Here is a 24,947-nt window from a genome sequence, read left to right as displayed (position 1 = left end):
CGCGACGCAGCGCTCCTTTCCAAATTCAGTTCTAGCTCACGGATTCCGCTCCTCGGTAGCCGCTGTCGAGAGTGGCATGTAGGCGGTATCGTGTACTCCTCTATGGGCGTTGGGCGTCCGCGTGAATTACAACCACCGATGTTTTTTGTGAAAGAGAAACGCACACGTATTGTCCTCACTCACACGCAAAGGGACACTAGCCAAAGCCCACCAACCCGCACCGATAAGAAAATACCGTAAACACCCTCGCTCCTGCCCGAGAACTACAACAATACCAGACCTCACTCCCTAGGCCGCTCGAGGGGCAGGATCGTCCGCCCGCACCCAAATGTTTTTACTAATACCCCCTCGCCCCGCCTTTCCGCCGCTCAGTTCGCCTGCCCGCACCTGCCTGCTTGGACTTGTTTAACACTCAGCACCGCACCACCGCTTCCTCCTCCCTTCTCCGGGTGACATTGCCGCAGACCGGACCGGCGGCGAGGCGCGGTCTTCCGTGCTCCTCGGGATGCTCGAGGAAAATGCGGGTGCCCACAGCGGCGGCGAGCAGCTTGACAAGGTTTGAGTCAATTTGTTGTTGTGTGCGCTATTGACGGTCTGCACACCCCTACCATGCAAGGGACAGACCCATTCAGATCTTTTCACTTCTTTTTTATAGTTTCAGTTATACTTTTCTTCTCTCTATCACGACAAATGACCGCTTTTCTCTTTGAAACTTGGTATGTAAAGTTCATTACCAATACCAGTTTGCGTTGTTGATACACCTCTAGCTCACAGATTGTCGAGATTGGAGTTCATGCATACCGTGTTCGCACGTGTCTAGGAAGCATCTGCGGGCGGCACGCGTTAGCTCGTCGCGACGCATCGCTTCCTTCCAAAAACAGTTCTAGCTCATAGACTCTAGTCCTTAGTAGATGCAATCAAGAGCGGCGTGTAGGTGGTACCAATGACGACTCTAGAATGTAAACGGAGGACAGGCCCGAACAAGCTAGGAGGTGCTTAGATGGGCCAAGAAGCCGCCTATTTGCTAGGCCGGGCCGGGCCGGGCCGTCATCACTAGTAGCAAAGACAAAATCCATCTGGCTAAAGGGCAGGCTCAAGCCTTTTAAAGCCCGTACAGTAGATTCGCCCCTGGGTGGGTGGTATCGTATACTCCTCTGCGGGTGTGCGGCATCCGCGTGAATTACAACCACCGATGTTTTTTTCTTTGCATGAAAGAGAAACACACACGCATATATAAGCGGGTTAACGGGTCACACCGAAGAGCGCCCGTGTGCTGTCCTCACTCTCACGCAAAGGGACAGTAGCCCAAGTCCACTAACCCGCACCCGATAACCAAATACCGAAAACACCCTCGCTCTTGCCGGAGAACTACGGCTGAACCAGACCTCACTCCCCCTGCCACTCAAGGGGCAAAACCGTCCACCCCAGCCCAAACATTTTTATTAATACCACCTCGCGTCGGCCTTGTGCTGCTCAGCTCACCTCCCCGCTCCTGCCTGCTTGGACTTGTTTAACACCCACCACCGCTCCCTCCTCCCTCCTCCGGGTGACGTCGCCGCGGACCGCACCGGCGGCGAGGCGAGGCGCGGCGCGGCCTTCTATCTCCCCCGGCGACCGGCCGTGCTCCCAAGGATGCCGGAGGCAAATGCGGGTGCCCGCGGCGGCGGCGAGCAGCGCAGCAAGGTGGGGGAACGGACGGACAGAGTCGCTTTCCGCGCAGAAAGACTTCTTCTTCCTCCTCTTCTTTTTATTTCCTGCCTTGTCGGCGCCGGCGCGGTGCTCTGCTTCCGCGGGCTGGCTCGTGCTGGGATGGAGGGGCACTCTCCCCTGGATTTGGGGCGGATAAAGATGTGGATTTCGGGGAGGATTCGGTTTCCCCAAACAAGAGGAGTCTGCTTCCAGCCCGCGAGGTGGACGGGTTGGCTTGCTCTCGCCGCGATTTCTTGCCTTGTTAGCTGCCGGGAGGTCTCCGTGTCCAAATCCCCGGGGAGGCGGCAGCATATCTGCGGCATATCCGGTCGCTCTTTCCTATTCAATTCCTGGAAAATCTCTCGCTTGAGCGCCGCGGAGCCCCTCTTTTGGCAGATGTTGATGAGGGGTCGGTCGGTCGGCGTGGTTGGTAAATGGGGTAGTATTCGATTCGGTGACCGGGCAAGTTTATCCAAATCTGCAGTTACTTTCCTTTTAGCCAGAGATGGATAACGCCGGCGCTGCGCATATATTCAGTCCAGCCCGGCGAATCCATGCCTACCCAGGAGTTGCTTAGAAGTTTCCCGATAATCTTTTTCAGCCAAAGGGATATATATAGCCTTTTTCAGGAGGGGTCGTTCATCAGCCTCCTGACATTCTTGTTCTTTGAATTGGTTGCTATCACTTTTCTGATTTTGGGTGGGTGAGTACAGGCCAAGGAAGTTCTGATTATGGCGCATCAGTAGTAGTTACACCTATTATTAGGATTTCCGATTGCGAATATATGTTGCATCACTCCGTAAAGAAATATAAAAGCGTTTAGATGGCTACTTTAGTAATCTAAACGCTCTTATATTTCTTTATGGAGGGAGTACTATTTGTTTATCTCAAGTATTAGAAGCTCGGTTGAATTTGTGGCTGTTTTTTTCAAGCCAACGCGATCTGGATGTCCTTTTCTTTTGCAAAAGAGAATTTGCCATGTGCACTGTGCTAACTTTCTCCACGAATTTTCAGGTTCAGAGTTCAGACGTGATGAGTTTCTTCAGTGAATATGGAGATGCAAGCAGATACAAGATTGAAGAAATAATTGGCAAAGGGAGTTATGGAGTGGTATGTTCAGCAATCGACCGGCAGACCGGCGACAGGGTGGCCATAAAGAAGGTATCCAACTTCTTCGAGCACATAACCGACGCCGCTCGGATGCTCCGCGAGATCAAGCTTCTCCGGCTTCTCAGGCACCCCGACATCGTCCAGATCAAGCACATAATGCTGCCTCCCTCCAGGAGGGACTACAAGGACATATTTGTTGTCTTTGAGCTCATGGACACGGACCTCCACCAGGTTATCAAGGCCAATGATGACTTGACAAAGGAGCACTACCAGTTCTTTCTCTACCAGATGCTCCGCGCGCTCAAATATATCCATACTGGTAATTAATTATATAAGGATCTTCTTTCGAACATTGATTCCCCCCCCCCCCCCCCCCCCCTTTTTCCCCCCATGAAACTGAAAGAAAAGAAAGGTCTTCTGGTTCTATTTGTAGTATAGTATCATCACTGTGGTGCTTCAGTGTTTAGAATTACATACAGTACCCTATTTCACTTCATTTAACCAATGATGATGACGATAGTCCTATTTTCATCTGCATTGCTCAAAATTAAATGTTTATCATCTCTTGTTATGTATTGCCTACTTGCTCTGTTCTGATGACTAATCTTTGTGGCTGCAGCTAACGTTTATCATCGTGATTTGAAGCCAAAAAACATATTGGCAAACGCGAACTGCAAGCTCAAGATATGTGATTTTGGACTAGCAAGAGTTGCATTCAATGACACCCCTACAACTGTTTTCTGGACGGTATGTTACTTCTACAGCTTACTAGATTTGATCCACAATACTTTCAATTCCACTCGACAAACTGGGTAGCATGCTACGCTGTGTAGCAAAGAAACCTACTTGAAACTCAAATCTCACAATCTTCTCCAACATGATTTGCAGGACTATGTTGCCACTAGGTGGTACAGAGCTCCGGAGCTCTGTGGTTCTTTCTTTACCAAGGTAATTAAAAGTTTCCTCTTCCTGTGGTTTTGTTCATTTTATTAGTACTGTTTGTGGCATTCCGCTACTTCCTCATTCTACAGGGTTGTATAGCCTAAGATTCTAGGTGATTAGTAGTAGCTTTCGATCCTTATTTTACAATCTTTGGATGCATCATTGCTTTTAGGGAAGTTTAGCTCGTAGTTATAATAGGGTGCTTGTTCAAGCACTAAATTTCTTTGTGTACAAATTGATATACATTACGTAGTGTAGTGTTACATTTGCCATCATTTGTTTATACCTTTTCAGTTTCTATATTAACTTGATGACACTAATTTAGTTGACTCCTTCAATGCAGTATTCACCGGCTATTGATACATGGAGCATTGGTTGCATTTTTGCGGAGATCTTGACAGGAAAGCCTTTGTTCCCTGGTAAAAATGTGGTTCAGCAGTTGGATATGATGACTGATTTCTTAGGCTCACCGTCGCCTGAGATTATTTCTCGGGTATGATTTACTGTTTGCAGAAATGTTGTCAATCAACTACTCAAGCATAAGGTCCAATTCTCTAATATTTTTATCACCGCAGATTCGAAATGAGAAGGCAAGGAGGTATCTGAGCAGCATGAGGAAGAAACTGCCAGTACCTTTTTCAGAAAAGTTCCCCAAGGCAGATCCTGCAGCAGTCAAGCTCTTGCAAAAGCTTCTAGCATTTGATCCAAAGGACCGACCCACTGCTGAAGAGGTAGGCGTGTCTTAGTGAAACGACATGATTTCCATTTTACTAGTATTTTGTGCTGTCATTTGTTTTACTTCTTAAAAAACCACATATTCAAGGTTGTCTATATGTTATTCTAACGAGTGTTCTATGCATAATCAGGCGTTGGCTGATCCCTATTTCAATGGCCTTGCGAAAGTGGAGAGAGAACCATCATGCCAACCGATTTCAAAAATGGAGTTTGAGTTTGAACGCAGAAAGTTTACCAGAGAGGACATCAAGGAACTTATATTTAGGGAGATATTGGAGTACCACCCTCAGCTTCTCAAGGACTACACCAACGGCTCCGAAAAAACAAACTTTCTATATCCTAGGTTCTTACCTTGACATAGTAGTATCTTTAAGCTCTTTTCTCTTTGTTATTCTGTCTATCTATGTAGCAATACTCATCATGGCTCTTGAATTTTCTGTTATGCAGTGCCGTCGACAACTTCCGGAGGCAATTTGCTAACTTGGAGGAAGATGGAGGAAAAGGCGGGGCACCCGAGAGGAAGCATGTTTCTCTCCCGAGGTAACTTGCATGATTACAGTTCTTCCGAGTGTGATTAATTATACCAGGTTTTCTGTTATTAACGTTTGATTGGCTGCTTGCAGGACTACAACAGTTCACTCTACCCCAGTTCCTACAACAAATGGTCCGACCTCCCAAGCTCCTCAAAGGATTCCAACAGGTAACACTAGTTCTGTTTGCTTTGATCCGGTACCTCTTTATTTGAACTTGAGAGAGAGCACCAGTCTTAAACACATTTCATCTCTGGCACTCTTGCAGCTAGACCAGGCAGAGTGATTGCCTCAGCGACACCGACCGAGAACGCGGCCTTCGCTGATCGACAAATGGGTCGAAGGATGGTGAGGGATCCCGCGGCTCCCCCAGCAGCGGCTGCCGGCTACCACCTGAAGCCAGACTGCTCCGACAGGCAACAAGAGCAGCAGCAGCAGGAGCTGGAGAAGGACCGCGCGCGCTACAGGCCGACGCACCATTTCAGGGACGCCAGGGTGGCGCCCGAGGCTGAGGCGCGGCCCTCAGCGTACCACATTCCCCCGTTCAATGGCATTGCCGCGGTCGCGGGCGGGTACAGCAAGGTTGGCGCGGCAGGAAGAATGTACTAGTGCAATTGCAGGTTGGCGCGGCAGCAAGGTTGGACGGCCGCGATTGATCGCCGTTGTGGGGAATGCAGGGGCTGGGAGGGAGGGTCTCGAATTTAGGAGGTAGGAGACAGCCGGACAAGGTGGTGCTCTTTGTGTACATATTACCGGCAGCCAAATTGGCTGGTTCTGTGGTCTGTTTTTTCTGTGTGGATAGATAGGTTCAAAGTTGGAACAGTGTGCTCTGCTCTGAGGAGGTGAAGCGCCTCTGTTGAGGAGGGGGGAGGGGGTTGAGGGCTGTAGAGTTTTTTTTTTTCCTTTTTGTTTCCGGATGGTGTTAATACTAGGATGAATGAATAAATGGATGATGGAAGCTGTGATGGGCTTGTTCGTCGGTCTACTCAACTGTGCCTGCTGCTGAAATGTGGTGTGTATTTTTCTCCGTTAGACGGGCCTGCTTGCTTCTCCCGGACGGCGTTTAGTCGGACGGAGCCATTAATTAGCGGCAAGCTAACAAGGGATGAACAGCCTTGCAATGTGAACTTTGGGGTGCCTGCGTTGCACATCCCTCGTGTGTGCTCCCAAACTGATTGATGAACAGTGGCAGAAATATCTCATCCAACGATATCGATCGACACACAGGCACAGGCACAGCCACTCGATGGCAGCGGCGCGGGCCACACCGGCCCTGGAGCCCGCGACCGAGACAGCATCTACTAGGAACGAGCAGTATTCTAGAATTTCCGGTTGCAGCGCAGCACGTGCCCCGATGGATCGATCAACTAGTGGCGACGGCGGAGCAGCGTGGGATGGACACGTTTCGAGCCAGGACAGGGCAGCCACCCATCCCCATGCCATGCCGCGCTGTGTAAACATATTCCGCACATGCATGACCCACGCCGGGCCCGACCGAGACTACTACTTGTTGGCGCGACGCCGGCCCACGGCGGCGGCATGCAACCCGACGGCACAATGCTCGGCTTCCTGCTCCGGGCTTGACTCCACCCATCTCTTCTTCTTGCTGCCGCTGATTCCGCTGATGAGTCCATGTCTGCTGGTACAGTACAGAGGATCCTTCCTGGCTAATACTCTGCAGCTGTTTTTTTTTTGAGGTAAGCTCTGCAGCTGGTTGAGCACTCGAATCCAATTTCTTTCCTGACGCCCGCTGATGGACCGTAGGACTAATTAGCCCCTTGAAGCCCACCAACGGTCCATGTCTGACTATGTCTAAATAGAGATAGCAATTTGTTCGGCCCAGTAGCCCACCACACAAGACAAAGAGCCAGGACTCTCGTATATCTCTACTCCTAATGGACGAGTTGGTTGAATAGTCCCCCCAGTTTCGTCTGGTTTTTTTCGACTGGTTTTTTTTCAACCGGTTTTTTTCCATCAAATTACCCCCACCCCCACCCACCGAACCCCACCCACGCACGTAGCCAAAAAGCAGCACCCTGCCGCCGATCAGGATCGCCCTGACGCCCATCCCCATACCCCGCTGCCGATCAGATCCGCGCAGCCGTCGTGCGATCTGCGCACTCCACAGCGCCGCCGCCACGTTTCTGGATCGCCGCGCACTCCACAGCGCCGCCGCCGCGGAACGACTCCACAGCGCCGCCGCCGCCGAACGACTCGACAGGGCCGCCGCCGCTGGCAGATTCTAGATCGCGGGTCGCCGCGGAACGTGCGATCGGCGACGCTGTACGGTTTCAACCCCAGGTATAAACACACAGGTTTTCTTTCTTTGTTATGTCTACGTGTACAGATCGTGTTCAAAATAGATGCAGCCATGCCAGACTTCCGTGACCTAAAACGCCTCATATTAGTGTACAAAGGATCGTGTACAAAGGATGCCAGACTTCCGTGACCTAAAATGCCAGACTTCTGTTATGTCTACTTTTAACAGTCACTGAAACAGTACAGCATAGTTGCATCAATCAACATCACAACTTCTTTGGCCGACGATATTTAAGGTTCAGAGCAGTCCTTGAGAGTAGTTTTAACAACCTGGATCACATGCCCGCCACAGCGCATTAGTAATGAAACAATTCTCGGAAACAATCAGCAAAGTAGAACTTGTGAGGTTTCATTATGTCCCTCCAAACTTGTCAGAATAGCACAACCGCATATGAATCAATTAACACAGCAATGGGAAGATAAAGAATTATTGTGAATAGCAAAGAATAGGTAAGTTCGCATGAAAATATGTTACCTTTCTAGATTCTAAACCTGTACAATACCAAGCTGCGCTTGTGATCTTCGACGGCCTTCATCAGCCTGCAGGAAGATGAACATGACATCTTAGCATCTTGGATTCTTAACATGTATCCAGCAGAGTCAGTTCACAAAAAATGCAAAGTAGCAAAGTCTGACAAGTTTGGAGGGACATAATGAAACCTCACGCCCACCAAATATGTTACCATTCTAGATTCTAAACCTGTACAATAGCAAGCTGCGCTTGTGATCTTCGACGGCCTTCATCTGCCTGCAGGAAGATGAACATGACATCTTAGCATCTTGGATTCTTAACATGTATCCAGCAGAGTCAGTTCACAAAAAATGCAAGTAGCAAAGTCTGTTCGACATGTCTTTCTATTTTCATATATATAGCAACACTCATAAATCTGTAACATCCTGCCCTTATGGACTGAATCTGTTGGACATGTCTTTTTTTAGTAGTTACATATGGGGACTCCACACAGCAAGCCAGCGGAACAGACAACTACATCACATGTACCTGCAGGTATATGTTCACCTATAAATTGTGCTACACAAGTCAAACATATATATATTCAACTATATATGTGTTGCAGGCCCGATGGAGGGGACAAGTGTTGACGACTCTAACGAAGTGATTATACCCGTAGCCGATGATGTTGACAAAATTTACCCACGTAGTCCAGGTATAAGGTTTATTTTTATCCTTTTTAGTTGAAAAATCATACCTAACAGACTTGGGCACACCCGATTCTAATGTATCAACATCTTTACTTCTAGGAGTCCATATTACTCCCTCCGAACGGATGATACTTGAGACCTATGGTGATAGCACATATGATACTCCAGGTATATATCAACCTCCTTGTATATGTTGAGCTACATATTTTGGTATGCATGTCAAACACCATCACAGGAGATGTTGCAGGCCCGATGGAGGGGCCAAATGGTGACGACTCTATACAAGGAGTTATACCTGGAGCCGACGATGTTCACAAGAATTACCCAAGTAGTCCAGGTACTAGGGCTGTGCATATATACTGAGATTGCTTTTATGCTTTTTATTATGTGATAAATCAAACCTAACAGACTTGGGCAGAACCGATTCTAATAGATCAAGCGTGTGACTTGTAGGAGTCCATATTACTCACCCGGACAGGACGATACTTGAACAGGCCGATTGTGAAATGACATATGTTCATCAACCTTCCCATCTGATTTCGGGTACGTATTATGTTGTATAAAGGTTAAGACCATGTGCCTACAACTTTGCCTTGTTTCTGCGATGATATTATATATACTGAGATTGCTTTTATGCTTTTTATGTGATAAATCAAACCTAACAGACTTGGGCAGAACCGATTCTAATAGATCAAGCGTGTGACTTGTAGGAGTCCATATTACTCACTCGGACAAGACGATACTTGAACAGGCCGATTGTGAAAGGACATATGTTCATCAACCTTCCCATCTGATTTCGGGTAAGTATTATGTTGTAGAAAGGTTAAGACCATGTGCCTACAACTTTGCCTTGTTTTCGGTCCAATATATTGTTATGTTAACATGATGCAGACAACCCTCCAATCTCATTCCTATATAATGTAGATTCGTTGCCAGCTCTCAGTTATCTGACAAAATAACTAGCTAGCATGCAACGTGACAGTTGGCAAGAGAGGCCGCATAATGTTCCACGCCATCCTCACAGTGATATCACTAATGCAGATCAACCATCCTCTGTGGACCTTGACGAAAAAAGAGAGTTGATAAAAGCTCGGAGGCGAGCTGCTTATAGAAAGAAAAAAGAGGAGGCTACCGTCAAGCAACAAGAGGAAAATCTGTCTGCCCTTACGATATCAGGTAAGAATGCTTTATGGGAAGGCACTGCGATGATATTATATATACTCCCTCCATTCCAGAATATAATTTTAATATCATTTCACATGCAGCTATGCTGAATGTGGGTGGGTTACCTCTCGGTGATATCACTAATGTGTGTCAACCAACCACGGTGGACCTTGACGATAAAAAAGAGCAACTAAAGTCTCGGAGAAGAGCTGCTTATCGAAAGAAAAAAGAGGAGGCAGCCAGCAAGCAAAAAGATGAAAATCTGACTGCCCTTTCGATATCAGGTAAGGATGTTTATGTTTCAGCAATATGATGACCGTATGTATACTTTCTTAGTGAATAATGTAGGCGACATATGTTTCCTCACCCCAACCCCACGAATAATTGACCAAGAATAGAGAATAAAAATAATTGACCAATAGTTGACCACTGTGTTAACATACTATTCCTGATCATTTAGGTTCAATTTTGTTTTACCTCTCGATGATATCAACCCAACTACATCCAGCTATACATCATTGTTTAACGTGACCGTGCATATATATAAAGTAAGCGTTTGTGTAGTACATGAAATATTCTTGAACAATGAAGACCCTAAACCCTACGTGCAGATATGCAAAATGTTCCCCTGCTACCTCTCGGTGATATCACTAATGGGTGTCAACCATTCTCGGTGGACCTTGACGAGAAAAAAGAGCAAATAAAGGCTCGGAGGAGAGCTGCTTATCGAAAGAAAAAAGAGGAGGCAGCCAGCAAGCAACTAGATGAAAAACAGCCTGATAAAGAACACAAGGGTGACTTAACAGACGAGCAAACTGAGCAGAGAAACGCGCGGAGGCGAGCAAGTTATCGGAAAAAAGTGGGGGACGGAACGATCGATCTTCAAGAAAAAAAATCAGAAGTTGCAAGAATGGCGCGTGCAACACCCTAAAACCATGACTGAGGATGAAAGGGGGGAGTCAAGTGCAAAGAGAAAGGCAAAGTATGCTGCAAAGAAATACATGCCATGTGCTGAATCGATCGCAATGCCACGTCCAGATCTAAGTAGCACATTGTCCAACCCTCACACACATTGTCCGACTCTCACACTTTCAGCCCTCACGCAACAATTCGACAGTGAACAAATAGATCATGCTCCTACGGTCAATGCGGCACCCACATACATTCGCAACACCGAAACCGATGGTACATATCCTATCAACCATCATCTTTCATCATGTAATAATTCATGAGATATAAATAATGATGTATAGTGTTGTAGGTGCATACCTAAGCAGAACCTTCGGTGATGGTGCTGTAGATGGCGACCTCATCGAAATCAATGTGCACCTACAAAATGCCGACCAGCAAACCAGTGATCCGGTAACAATAGCGGATAATGGAGTGGACGGGCAGAGTCATGAGTCCAGAGCAGCGCCTGGGAGGAGAGAGCGAGCTTGCAAGGGTGGTATGGTGGCAAAGAAGCGTCAACAGAAAATTGTGAAGCAAAAAAAGTGTACGCAGGTAGCGCATGGTGAAAGGAATGTTCTACGCGATCGACGTAATGAAAAGTTTGCAGGTAGGGTGATGACCCCAACCGTCAGGTCCATCTCCATTCCGAAAATGAGCTCAACTGGACAACCTACCGTAGTGGAAGCACATGGTGCCTCGACCTCATCTAGCACGCCGGAGTACACGATCAGAAGTGAAGGTAAAACTCCCATCCTTACTCTCCTTGCGTCCCTTGAGACTGAACCCTCATTTATTGGTTTCGCACCTGAGCAGACGACATGGACGCTTACCTTAGTCGTCTCATGAATGATAATGTCAACCCTGATAGCCTCTTTGACGACGAGTATTACCTGTTTGCTGGTGAAGGTATGTACACCCACTTGAGCAACATCCACCCGTTTGAAATATCACACTAATTATAAAAATTGTTTGCAGGCTCAGATCCTGATGACATGGAGCACGACGAATTGGAAGACTCAAGACACAATACCTATGTTGACCATGATCCATTGGACTATGTCTACTCAAACCTCCCAGACCACACACACATCCTGAAGCACGCCGCAAATTGCGATCACTGCAAGGCCAAGAAGTTTGTGTCTGAGGCCCCGGGATTCTGCTGTCGCAGTGGGCAGATCCAGCTGAAGCAACCGGAGCCCGTCCCGGAGCTAATGAGGCTTTGGTCTAGCATGGATTCGGACTCAAGGCATTTTCGGGATAACATACGATTCTTCAACGGCCACTTCTCCTTCACAACCCTCGGCGTCAGCCTTGATGAAAACTACACAAACATGAAGTCTGGGGTGTACACGTTCCGGGCGCACGGCACCATCTACCACAACGTTCATTCCTTCGGGCCAACATCACGTCCAGATCATCTACAGTTGTACTTCTACGACGATGATCCAGGCCTAACCCATCGCAAGGCTGCCACCGAGCAATTAGACCAAGATGTCGTCAGAAAGTTAGTGGACATACTCAGGGAAAACCCGTACTCCCAGCAGTTTAGGAGTTTGGGTGCGCACAGGGACAACCTCGACGATTACAGGATAGACCTCAACACTGACCAGAGACTAGACCAACGGAAGTATAATAGACCTCTGTCATCTGAGGTCGCTGCAATTTAGGTGGAGGGCACTGACCTAGCAAAGAGGTTCGATCGTAGGATTACACTTTGCGGGAATGACAACCAGAGGCACAGTATACATGTGACGGCTGGCTCGTATGACCCTCTCTCTTACCCACTCTTCTACCCAAGGGGGGAGCTCGGTTGGCACCCGAAACTTCCTAAACGTGATGTCCCTTGGCCGGTTGTGCAACAACCAAGAGGTAGAGGTGATGATGATGATGATGAGGATGCAGGTAAGCCTTATGCATATTCTGTCGTTTAGATGAATTGTATACTTCTCATATGAATCCTAATGTCTGCGTTACTCATCCATGTGCAGAGGGGAATAGCAGGTTATGCGTCTCGGTGAGAGACTACTACTGTTACATGCTCCAGACACGACCTGGGATATTCAATCCCATACTCTGTGGAGCACGATTGCTCCAGCAATGGGGGGTGGACATGTACATCAAGATTGAGAGTTGTAGGTTGAAATGGTACAGGAAGAACCAAACAAAGATCCATGCCGACCTGTATAAAGGAGTTGTTGATGCAATTACATCCGGGGAGACCCGGGCAAGCGCTGTTGGAGTAAGGATAGTGCTACCTGGAACGTACCCAGGTGGCGACCGCGACATGAAGCGGAGGCATATGGATGCCATGGCAATTGTCCATACTTACGGGAAGCCTGACATCTTCTTGACCATGACCTGCAACCCTAACTGGGAAGAGATAACGAATGAGTTGTTTCCTGGTCAGACAGCGCAAGACCGACCTGATCTTGTGGCTCGTGTGTTCCATGGCAAGCTAGAGGCTATGAAAGAGATGTTGTTCAAGAAGAATATCCTGGGTGTTGTTGTTGCACATGCATACGTAGTCGAGTTCCAAAAGAGGGGCCTCCCCCACGCACACTTTTTGTTGATCATGGATTCTGCCTATAAACTTGTCGTTCCAGAGCAGTACGCCCGACTCATTTCTGCCGAGCTCCCAGACAAGCAAAAGTATCCTGAACTCCACGCCTTGGTGGTGAAACATATGATGCATGGACCATGCGGTGCTCTCGACCCCAAAAATGTTTGCATGCAACAGAACGAGTGCAAGCGCAGATACCCGCGGTCGTTCAATGAAAACACGGCACAGGGCAAGGACTCATACCCTGTTTATTGTCGTCGAGATAATGGTCGGCAGGCTAAGGTCCGGGGTAAAATGTTGGACAACAGATGGGTTGTGCCGTATAACCCTTACCTGCTGCAGATGTTCAATTGCCACATAAACGTTGAGGTTTGCTCCAACATAAAGGCCGTCAAATACCTTTACAAGTACATATACAAGGGCCATGATAGGGCTTCTTTCAGCATCGACCAGCCTGACGCTGATGGTAACATTGATGAGATCAAAAGATACGTAGACGCGAGGTGGGTTACTCCTCCAGAGGCGATGTGGAGGATATTTGGCTTCCCCTTGTGTGCCAATGACCCGTCTGTCCTACAGTTGCCTCTTCATCTCCCGAATATGCATAGGGTGGCATTCAATGAGCAAGCTCACTTGACCGATGTAGCCGCCTCTGAGAAAGCTTCCAAATCCATGTTGACAGAGTATTTCAAAGCTAACCAAAACCACCCGTGGGCTAGGAATATATTGTACAAGGATTTTCCTGGAAGGTTTACATGGCAGAAGGGTAAGAAGTATTGGAAAGAGCGGGTGGAGCGTTATCAGATAGGTCGAATTGTGTCTGCCAATCCTGCCGAGGGGGAGCGATACTATCTGCGTGTGCTGCTAAACCATGTTGCTGTCCAGACATCCTATGAGGACCTGCTCACCGTGGACAGTAGGCTATGCGGGAGCTTTAGAGAGGCTGCCGAAAGGTTGGGACTCATCGAGGCAGATAACACGCTCGACGACTGTCTTACCGAGGCAGAGCAGTGGGCGATGCCATGTTCGCTCAGGAGGCTCTTCGCAACAATTTTGGTGCACTGTGAGCCAGGCGACGTGCGTGGTTTATGGGATAGGCACTTCGAGCCTATGTCTGATGACTATCGGCGATCACACACGTGCCCGATTGAGGTGGAACAGATGGTGTTGCTTGACATTAGGGGTATGTTGCAGTCCATGGGCAAAGACATAGCTGATTTCTCTCTTCCATGCATTGACGATGCATTCGACCCAACCGAGGGAGAGGCCAGAGAAGTGATCGAGGAATCCAACGTCGATTTTGACATCAACGACACTAAATTGGCTTCGTCGCTAAACTTGGAGCAGAGGGTTGCATACGACGAGATACTAGCTTCTGTTGAACGCGCTGATGGGGGTGTGTTCTTTGTTGATGGACCGGGAGGTACAGGGAAGACCTTCCTGTACAGGGCGCTGCTCGCCAAGGTTCGAAGCGAGGGAAACATCGCTATCGCTACCGCGACGTCAGGCGTCGCCGCTTCTATCATGCCTGGAGGCAGGACTGCCCACTCGAGGTTCAAGATCCCATTGAGCTGCGACGATGGCGCCTCATGCACCTTCACGAAACAGAGTGGTACCGCCAAGCTACTGAGGATGGCCTCATTGATACTATGGGACGAGGCCACCATGACTAAGCGACAGGCGGTCGAGGCACTTGACAACAGCATGCGCGACATCATGGGAAGACGGGACCGACCCTTTGGAGGAAAAACTGTTGTGTTTGGCGGGGACTTCAGGCAGGTGCTTCCGGTCGTCAGGAGGGGGTCCCGGGTCAGATAATCGATGCAACCCTTCGAAGTTCACACCTCTGGAAGGGTATGCGCCAGCTAAGGCTCGTCACCAACATGAGGGCTCATAATGACACCTGGTTTGCGGATTACTTGCTAAGGGTAGGCAATGGCACTGAGGAAGTTGACGATCAAGGAAACATACGACTCCCTGAAGATATTTGTGTGCCGTCTACAGGCGAGGGTGATGACCTGGAGAAGCTGATTGACCATGTGTTTCCCAGACTAGATGACAACATGTCCGATCCGAATTACATGACTTCACGCGCAATCCTCTCCACCACGAACGACAACGTCGACAAGATAAACATACGCATGGTAGAGCGTTTTCGGGGAGAAGAAGTAATCTACCATAGCTTTGACAGTGCAGAAGACGACCCGTATGGCTACTACGCTCCCGAGTTCCTAAATGGATTGACTCCCAACGGTCTGCCTCCGCATGCACTCAAACTGAAGCTCAACTGCCCCGTCATACTTCTGAGGAACATTGATCCGGCTAATGGTCTGTGTAACGGGACGAGGCTTGTGGTGCGAGGTTTCGAGAGGAACGCCATCAACGCAGAAATCGTGATCGGATACACGCAGGTAGGAGGGTATTCCTTCCTCGAATACCCCTATGCCTGTCTGACAACGACATGTTTCCATTCAAGTTCAAGAAGAAGCAATTTCCTGTAAGGCTTAGCTTTGCTATGACGATTAACAAGGCTCAAGGCCAGACGATTCCGATTGTTGGCGTGTACCTACCTAATCCTGTGTTCTCTCATGGTCAACTCTATGTCGCACTGTCTCGAGCCACCGCAAAGAGAAACATAAAGATCCTCATTGAGAAGGAGAAGGAGAAGGAGAATGCCAAGAAGCAAAGCGGTAAACCTAAGAAGCGAAAAAGACCTGCCTTGTCCTTACAAACCTCGATGAAGAACATCGTCTATAAGGAAGTCCTTACAGGCTGAAGTCCGCTCTTAAGAAGCTGGCGGGTTTTGAATAAGATAAAGGATTTACTCTTTTGCTACAGACAATTTGGTGCTCTTCCGTGTTCTTGTACAAATATTTATCTTTCGATGTTAGCAACTGATTATGTTTATTCAACAAGTCAAATATTAATTATATTGCCTCGGATTTGTGACTTTGCAAGTTGCCAATTTTTCCTGTATGTGACATTATTTCTCCTTTTGCCGGATTGCATGTATATTATTCTTTTGTTGTTTTGTAATCAATCATCTACTACATCTAAACTAGGCTTTGTTTTCCTACATAAGTATTGCACACTGCCTGGGTCACTCCGTTGTTGTAAAATTCACTGGAGTGTTCTACATTAGAGAAATATTTATGATGCAGCCCCAAAGCAGGCACAGTCAATGTTATTTATTTTTGTCCTGTATAGTCTCTTATTTGCCCCTTATTTGAATTTTATAATCCTGGCTTTTCAATACATATCTAAACAGACATGATGTGTTTCTAACTACTTAGTTGCAGGTTTGGCACAAGTAAACGGATGGATGCGTGTTGACATCTTCATGATCTCACAAATATTTCCAGTAGTATTATTTTCCTTTCATTGTGCCATATTCTGTCAGTTGCTTTTCCTATTGCGTGCATCTTGCAGATAAATAAGAGTTTTAATGAATTGTTGGAACCTGGACAGTACCACAATTTATAACCACCTATTATTCTGCCACGAAATGTCCATTTTATAGCATATCAGGTGCGCTTCTTTCTGTTCGTGCCTTCAAAATATCAAACCAGAGGACATCTACTAATATATTTTTGTAGCTCTGTTGCTTCCGATGGTACATGAGCTATCACTGTGGTTCATCTACTAATATATTTTTGTAGCTCTGTTTGCATGTGAACACTGTATACATGGCATGTACTATGAAAGAACAGTATGTACATGTCGGTATTTTTTTTTCTATGTCACATGCATCTGATCCTATCGTTCTCCCTATATGTCGTCCAAACACATCTATATGAACCTATATGTCGTAAAAGTGCATATGTACTTCTCAGTTCTTATAGAGAACGAAAACTGGGTGGCACGCATTATCAGAGTTGTGTATAATCATTTAGGGAAATGTCAAAAAGTAAAAATCCCGTGAATTGGGAATACAGAAATTCAAGTAGGTAGGAAGTAATGACATACCAAATGATAAAGAATAGCACCACTGCTGCTACAAAATCGCAATCGGGTGCTCAAAGCTCTGAACTCAATTCACCCTGAAAAACATAGTCATCTGAAGTCAGACTGCATGATAGTCGGATGGGACAAAATCAATTGACTGTCTAAAACCTTCCATAGGGGACATACAAATATTTTGCGGTATATAGGTTCCTACTGACAGTTCAAGAAATGCAAACATATAGCACTATTATGTTAAATAGGTCACCCTAAACCATGCTATAGATTAACCATGGTCATGAGCCCAAGCATAATGACTACCCGTACAAAGCAAAAAATAGGACCTTGGAGATATGTAATGTAAAGTCAAAAATAATAATTATCATGCTTTCCTTTTGTTCCCTGAATCGATATTTTTAGAAAGCAAAATGGAAATACAAGGCACACATCGTTAAGAAAGAGATGGTCATATTCTAATATTAACTCCTGCTCATTGTGGACGGAAGGCTATGTGGTAGAGCCAGCAGCCGACCAAAACACCTGTATTAGGAGGGGATTTGTTACCTCGATGTGTTGATAAGGCAATGGATTGGTCATGTCCCACAGGATCACGCAGTGGACGTAGTCATTGACACATTGGGGAATCTGCTCGGGGTGGCCATTTCGTGGAAATCAACGGCGCGGCAGCACATAGAAATGTTCAGAAAGAAGAAAAAATGTTATTATCGACAAAATGAAATGTCGGAATGAAATATATTCAGAGCTCGAACGAAATCAGCAAAGTAAATAAACCCCTTTTCTTTAGATAATCAAAAAGGTCAGAGTAATGGACCACACATGACAATAACCAGCATAGTTAACTTCTACTATTTCATCTATCCCCAACGTATATATAACAAAACAGTATAGAGAGGTCGGATAGGACTGATATATTAACTTCCACATCAAAGATCTGTGTCAACACACACATCCGATTGACCTTGTCCAAGGCCAAAAGAACAGTAAGAAAATTGGGGAATGACAATATAACTGATTTGAACATGCAGGACATTGTTACGTTCCTCACACGCAGAGGAACAGACTAACAATCAAGCGGGCAAGTAAATAAATATGAGGTAACAATATTATGTTTTTCGTTCAGCAGCTGGTCTGATAAAAAAAATAGTTCAAGAGTTCAGAAGAATATATATCCACTTGAGTGGTTCCTTGGCAGACGAACTGCCCATGAAGAATATATATCCACTTGAGAGTAATGTTAACTATTTTATTCGGTTTATCACACATGAAATCTTAAGACAGGTTATCTTTTTTGTCTTGTAATAATATAGTAGGTTCTACTCACCGAATCACAAAATTGATCCCATTAATTAATATTTGATTGTGACCAAATCGGTCGATTTGTTTACCGATTTCGTATTCAGAGCTTCCTAGAAACGCTTATATATAGATCAACCGTTCCAGCGACCTTACCAGACCTCTCCATCCTCCTCTCACATGGCGTCATCCAACAGTTCAATTCACATGCTTCGTTGGCAGGAAGAAGAAAGTGAAGATTTCGGTGAACTGGAAGATCATGACGGCGCTATGCCGATTCGTCCCTTTGGTAAGGGTAACACACCAAAGCCAAAAAGGCTTAGGATGCATAATCACGTCGAGCCTATTAACCTGCCTATTAGTAGTACATATCCCGTTACGAAAGACGATAGGAAAGAAGGTTTGGGGGACGGTTGGGGTACTAGCAACAATCAAATTCTGCAGGCAACCAAGGAGAGCAACAAGCTGATGCAAACTCTCATACAAAAGATCAATCAGTTGGAACATATGGTTGTGAAGCACATGCAAACATGCGAGAAGAAGACGGAAATGCCTTGAAAGGAGCAATCATGAGGAGTTATACAATATTCTTTACAGCTTTTTATGTTTTATGTTTCAACGCTTCTTAAGAGCATTTTGCATTGTAATCGATTTGGAGTCAAACTATGAAAGTATGAATAAAGAACAGCTATTGTTTCATGCTTGGTTTCTTACTCTCTGTTTTTGATCTTCCCTTTGAGATTTGTCGCCGAACACGCTATTTTTTTCTTTTTCTTATATGAATACGCGGTACAAATGTTGGTATCCGTACTTCCATCGAAATATTCTTTTTATTACAAATGGCATTTACTGCGTTTGTGCTATATTAACTAACTTACGTCACAAAACACACGGGCTTCTCAATTAAGCATGCTGGTTTTGAAAGTGCGGCTGTTACTACACTGTGCATACAGAATCAAATTAAAAAAGAGACGCTAATTAAAAAAAGATCGAAGTTAGCTTTTCACGCGCATACTCAATTGTGCATGCAACCGCGACCAACGAATCAAGCCATCAAAGACCGACTGAACAAATTATTACTATTGCTAATAACTTTGATTTAATTTTTTGTTACTATTTTAAAATGCCCATAAAATAGTCGTTGCAAAGTAACACAACGACGTCTCATCACATGTTATAAAATCAAATATGTTGGGATTTTTTTAAAAAACATATAGTATAATAAAAGCTGAGTAAATAATCGATTTTTGAAATTGATTACATGTTGGTAATTAATGGTAATATATTAATTGTGTGACTACACTTACCTTAACGCACTATCACCTTAATTATTTTGATATATCCAATTATTGCGTTCCTAACTAAAAATCTGAATATATGGGATTCACAGGCGAAAAGGAAACAATGATACTGGTGAGATAATTGACATGATTTCGATCAGATTAAGAATCTGAAATATCTATAAATAATTAATTGATTCAATAAGTTTTAGCAATAAATTTTTTGTTGCCAAAGAACTCTCATAACTTACTATTTATAATAGTTTCGATAGTAGAGGTTTTTTTCGCTAGACGGCCACATACAAATAATTGAAAGAATTTTGATTTTCCCGCCTGTGGGCCCCTTGGACTATATATATAAATGGCACTACCCGTGCCCGTGCGCCTCTCTATCTTTCTTTAACACTTCATCCATTAGCTCCCTGACCATGGTGATACCGTACAGCTCGAGGCCCTCGAGGAGGGTGATGGCGAATCCACCGGATCCCATCATGCCTCTGCCTACCATCCCTCCAATGAACAGGCAAGTGTACAGATCTTCATGCACGCTTATCTGACATCACCGTTTGTTTATCCCATCATTTCGTATTATTTTATGTAGGTACCTGAATTTTCAAAGTGTACAGATGGAACATATCTATCAAAGATGTTGGATAATTCGAGCTAAGGTGATGTGGAAGTCCCATATCAGGGTGCATGCAATGGGAAACCCATACTTTCGTTGCATACTTCTGGACCAGGAAGTATGAGATTAGTTATCACTAAATATAGCAACCTTTTTTTAATGTATATACACATGTGTTCTAAAGTCTTGTTATCTGAATTTTTAAATATTTCTAGGGAACAAAGATTGAAGCAATTGCCTTCAGCAACCAAGCTTATCGATTCAACGACATTCTGCAGACTGGGCTAACATATGACTTCAGTAACGTCGGGATAAACCCCACGGAAATGCTAGATGGTCACTTCTGGTATCTATGCATGGAGTTTGTCATTGAACTAAATGCTATAACCATGGTTAGGACATCGGTGCACAGTATTGCATCGACAATCTGTCCACCATTTTTCCCACAACTTGGTGCCATATCCTTGCTACGGGACAAAACCATTACCAGTGCAACATCTTTTAGTTTGTTTTTGCATATTTATCGATTTAACATTTTGTCTCACCCAGACTTAATTTTTTCCAGATGTTCTTGGTATTCTTGTCTATGCTGGTAGGATACAACATAGGTGCGATTCAGTATATAGATGGCGGGTCCATTTTGTTGAGATAGGCATCATGAATTTTCGGTAAATTCCAATCAGTACTTGAGGTTTTATATGATTATTAATATTTGATAGTTGCCTACCATCAACATATCTTTATCATTCCAGACGGGAGATACTGTTTATACGCCTAAGTCAAGAGCATGCTGGTCGTCACTTGTACCACTTGCAGAGCACTGAAAATTTGTTCGAGAAAATTGCAGTTACGTACATACAGGTAAACCGGAGGGATAAGTGCATGGAGACTATGAGGGAGAGCACATTCTTGTTCTCCCCCAACATTAATGATGATGTTCATCATCTTCAAGGTAAGTTATATAAACTATTTCGATTTTTATGGCTTTTTGTTCTTTTCTGTATTATGATGTTATTAGTACTAACAAATTGTTTTTACGTAGATATCCACGAAGCCTGCTTAATGACACTTGACGAAACACTATCATACGTCAATGCTGCAGTTGTAGCCAGGAATAATGGACAGTAGATGACTTTGTTTTTCAACACGGCTCAATAAAAAGCTCGTTTCCCTCGGTCCTTTTATCTACATTTGGAATAATAATGTATTCACACAGAACAATCATTTCTGTTAAAGTGTGTTTTCTTTTTGCTTGTCAACTCTCAGTGTAGCCATTATGGCAGTATGTATTATTTGTACGCGTACTTAATTCGGGATATCTGGTTTTATACAAAGGTTGATTTTTTTTTTCGATTCGTTGAGATTGAACTGTAAATATATTCAACTATAAAAAAGGAGAAAGATCTGATACGCCCCCATCACGTTTTTTTATAATTAGAAAGAATCATCTACGTCTTAAATACGACTTGATATATTTGGCAGGCAATAAAAAGCATTAAAAATATATCCGTTTGATATGAAAAGGAAACAGATCCTTGCCATACAGAAATATTAACGGCATGACTGGATCAAGGCATGATCTGATACCCAGATGTCCTCCGCATGACATACTATATATATGTTAACATTAAAATACTATGCCATCCCTCCTCTCCCTCCTTACTGTCCCTTCGCCCAGACCAGGAGGATGATTTGCGAGGACTACGTTGTGTAAGCAAGAACCATCAAGAATTGGAGTTCCTCTCGGTATGTCAATTTCAGGATCTTTCTCTTATATAATAGCGTGTTATTTAGTAGATTAATAGTTTTTATATGTTTAGTTATACCATCAAATCCCAGAGAAAGAACACCATTGCAGATTATGCAAGCTTATATAAATATCATACCCAATTAAATTGTTTGTAGTGGGCTGGAACTACTTATAAATTGTTTATACACATATTTTAGCCTATTAGACTATTATTTAGATTACAATTGTGCCACACCCTTCGCTTTTGTACCGATGAACAGTTCTCACTGCCTAATTTTGCAATGCAAATTAAAATTCATAATCTTAAATACTTTTTATGTTGGAATACGGTTCAATAATTTACTGAACAGTCCTAAGTTTAACAACAAGCTAAGTAAGCATAACAATTTACCAGAGATTCCTTTCCATTTTATGACCTCATTGTTTTATCCATGCCTGTCTTCTAAGTCCATATTACTGATTCCATGAAGTAGCTGTCAGCCATAATATGTAGGCCTTGGGAATATCTGTCACGAGAAATGTAAAACTGTTATGGTATGTACATGTCTTCACTAGGCACTTGCATGTATGTAAATAGCTACAAGTAATAGATGAATACACCTGTTAAGTTTTCCTATTGGAAAATATAAAATATTTACAAAATGTTCGAAGAGAGACAATTGTTTGAATTTTTACAATCAAAAACGAATTTTATTTGTAACAGAGTCATATTCCGAAGAGATGTTTCATGCTGATTCACATGGGTCATAGGGAAGAACAAATATTGATGATGATAGTATTACCAGGTCGTACTTAATACGCATATCAATTGTAGCAAACTAAATATTCACAATCATGTGAAAAAAGTAGGCAATGTAAACTTTCAGTAAGAGATACAATAGTGTGGAATCAGCAAAGTTTATGTAACCATTCAAAATGACAGTTAGAAAGTATATTTATTTTATTTATCCCTGGCAATCATCAAATGTAAACTTAATATTTTTTTGCTGGTAAAGTTAAATGGTTTTAAATTACAAGAAGATCAACAGATTATTTCGTGCACTCAACTTCTCCAATATTGCTCCATTATCTTTCTTCCCTTTGCTCTGTTTAGTCCCTTCATGAAAATCACAATTAGTAGGAAAAAAATAATTAGTAAACTGAAGAAGCTTATCTCGAGAGATAATTTATGCATGTCAACATGCAGTACTTTAAGAAAAACTTGCAATTGATATAATAGACTTTGAGTTATGTACAATAGCAACACCAATTATATTTTTTTTAAACTGACCAAAACTGGGTGATTGTCTCTCAATGCAATATTTAAGAGTGTTCTTTTAATTACAAAGCAGTACTACCATCACATGTAAGTTTTAGACCCTCGCGCAAAAAGCATCATGATTCATAGTTAAGTTCAGTATTGTTCAGACTACCACAGATCTTCCAAACAAAACAACAAAAAAATTCAACTAATCAATTTTTTGAGTGAGCAAGGCATAGTTTGGCAGTATAATTTAAGTAAGAACTGAACTACTGTGAAACCACTATTTTTTGAGCAGTGGGCAACAAATACTCTGGATGCTAAAAAACATACATTTTCTGAGTACTGTCAAGTCCACCGAAGTGTTTTGCTGGTATTGTTTTCCTACAGTTTTTTCCAGATAACTACTTCATGGCCAAATAAATTAGCATCTGCTAACTTAGCTTCACCTAAGCAACATGTTGGAAGGATTAATCAGTGTGTGCTAACGGATTCCGGCTTAGTAAAAAAACCAAAATACTTCACTCCCAAACGCACCCTAACTGGACTTCAACACACATGGCAGTAAATGTACTCCATCATCGTTACACCCTCACATAGCATAGACAAATAATGAAATGGTTATTGATAGTTAACCAGACACGCGACTGTATGAAATCAATGTGAACCGGTCATTTAAGTCGATATTTTGTTCTCACGTACCTGCTCCCATGCCTTTTAACATATTGGTGCTGTAGGAGTTGTAATTGTCGTCCCCTGGCTCCATCTATCTGCTCTCAGTGCTCGTTCTCAACACCGCATGACACACATCTCGGCTCACACACAGAATTTTTTTGATTAGTTTTATTGATAGGCAGACTGAGAACCTAACTACTGAACCCTCTTCCCAAACGTTGAAGAAAGCAGTTTGCTAATTTTGTTAATTACAAGTCAGATCAAAATATAATGTTTAATCCAACTGAAAAATCTTGTGGAAGATCTGACCAAGTATTTTGTAGACAACTGCATGTACAAATACTATATTACATAATAACAGGTAGCTTTGACTACTTTTACAAATACTGAATTATGATAGGGTGAACATGATGCAGACGTACCATATAATATTCAAACAATAAGCAGATATGTCTGCATGAGATATTTGATGTATGGAGCATGAGATATTTGATGCATGGGGGGGTGGGGTGGTTAAGGAGGAGCTTACTCATGATGAGCAGCCAGGCATGCAAGTAATAACTGGATTTGTGGCCGTCGTCCGTGCATTGCCGAGACAGAGCTTGGGGTAGGCTGTCTCCCTCTCATCACAAATCTCCATCAACCTGGGGTGGGCGGTTGCAAAGAAATCATCAAAGCCGCGTGGTCGATAGACGGCGGAGGCTGCGGCGTTGAAACATGATTGCGGCGTCAAATGGAAAGGGCCGGGCACCCGCCTGACTTACTTGAGCACGTGCTTGGTTCAGTTCATGGCGACGGCAAGGCGGAGCGGACAGGAGATGAGAGATATGTGGCATCGGATGACGATGGAACAAGGGGACTGGCGCTCGCTCTGCTCGCTACAGATAGCAGTAATCCAGTCCATCATCATTACACACACAAAAAATATGGTGTAAACCGAAATGGCCATGGGGGGAGCTG

The 24,947-nt window shown here is 44.3% G+C and overlaps 2 protein-coding genes across 3 annotated transcripts; both read left to right on the top strand.

Annotated features, from left to right (window-relative positions):
* Positions 1 to 378: 378 nt before the first annotated feature.
* LOC109784136 (mitogen-activated protein kinase 7) lies at positions 379 to 5,991 on the top strand. 2 transcript variants are annotated; one of them, XM_045229566.2, is made up of 10 exons: positions 379 to 556; positions 2,704 to 3,118; positions 3,419 to 3,546; positions 3,688 to 3,747; positions 4,085 to 4,234; positions 4,317 to 4,472; positions 4,608 to 4,819; positions 4,924 to 5,016; positions 5,100 to 5,176; positions 5,275 to 5,991. In XM_045229566.2, the coding sequence occupies exons 1-10, from the start codon at positions 506 to 508 to the stop codon at positions 5,613 to 5,615; spliced, it is 1,683 nt and encodes a 560-aa protein (XP_045085501.1). In that variant the 5' UTR covers positions 379 to 505; the 3' UTR covers positions 5,616 to 5,991. The 2 variants fall into 2 exon arrangements, with proteins under 2 accessions (XP_045085501.1, XP_045085500.1); XM_045229565.2 differs by lacking the exon at positions 379 to 556 and adding an exon at positions 1,448 to 1,683.
* Positions 5,992 to 12,711: 6,720 nt separating this feature from the next.
* Positions 12,712 to 14,979, top strand: LOC120972855 (uncharacterized). Its single transcript, XM_040398399.2, has one exon. It carries the CDS (start codon positions 12,712 to 12,714, stop codon positions 14,977 to 14,979), a length of 2,268 nt encoding a protein of 755 aa, XP_040254333.2.
* Positions 14,980 to 24,947: the final 9,968 nt, after the last annotated feature.

The sequence above is a fragment of the Aegilops tauschii genome, chromosome 1, assembly GCF_002575655.3.
Source record: "Aegilops tauschii subsp. strangulata cultivar AL8/78 chromosome 1, Aet v6.0, whole genome shotgun sequence".
Classification (NCBI taxonomy): Eukaryota; Viridiplantae; Streptophyta; class Magnoliopsida; order Poales; family Poaceae; genus Aegilops; species Aegilops tauschii.
Note: the sequence above shows the minus strand (reverse complement) of the source record. Positions and strands in the feature narration are given on the sequence as shown.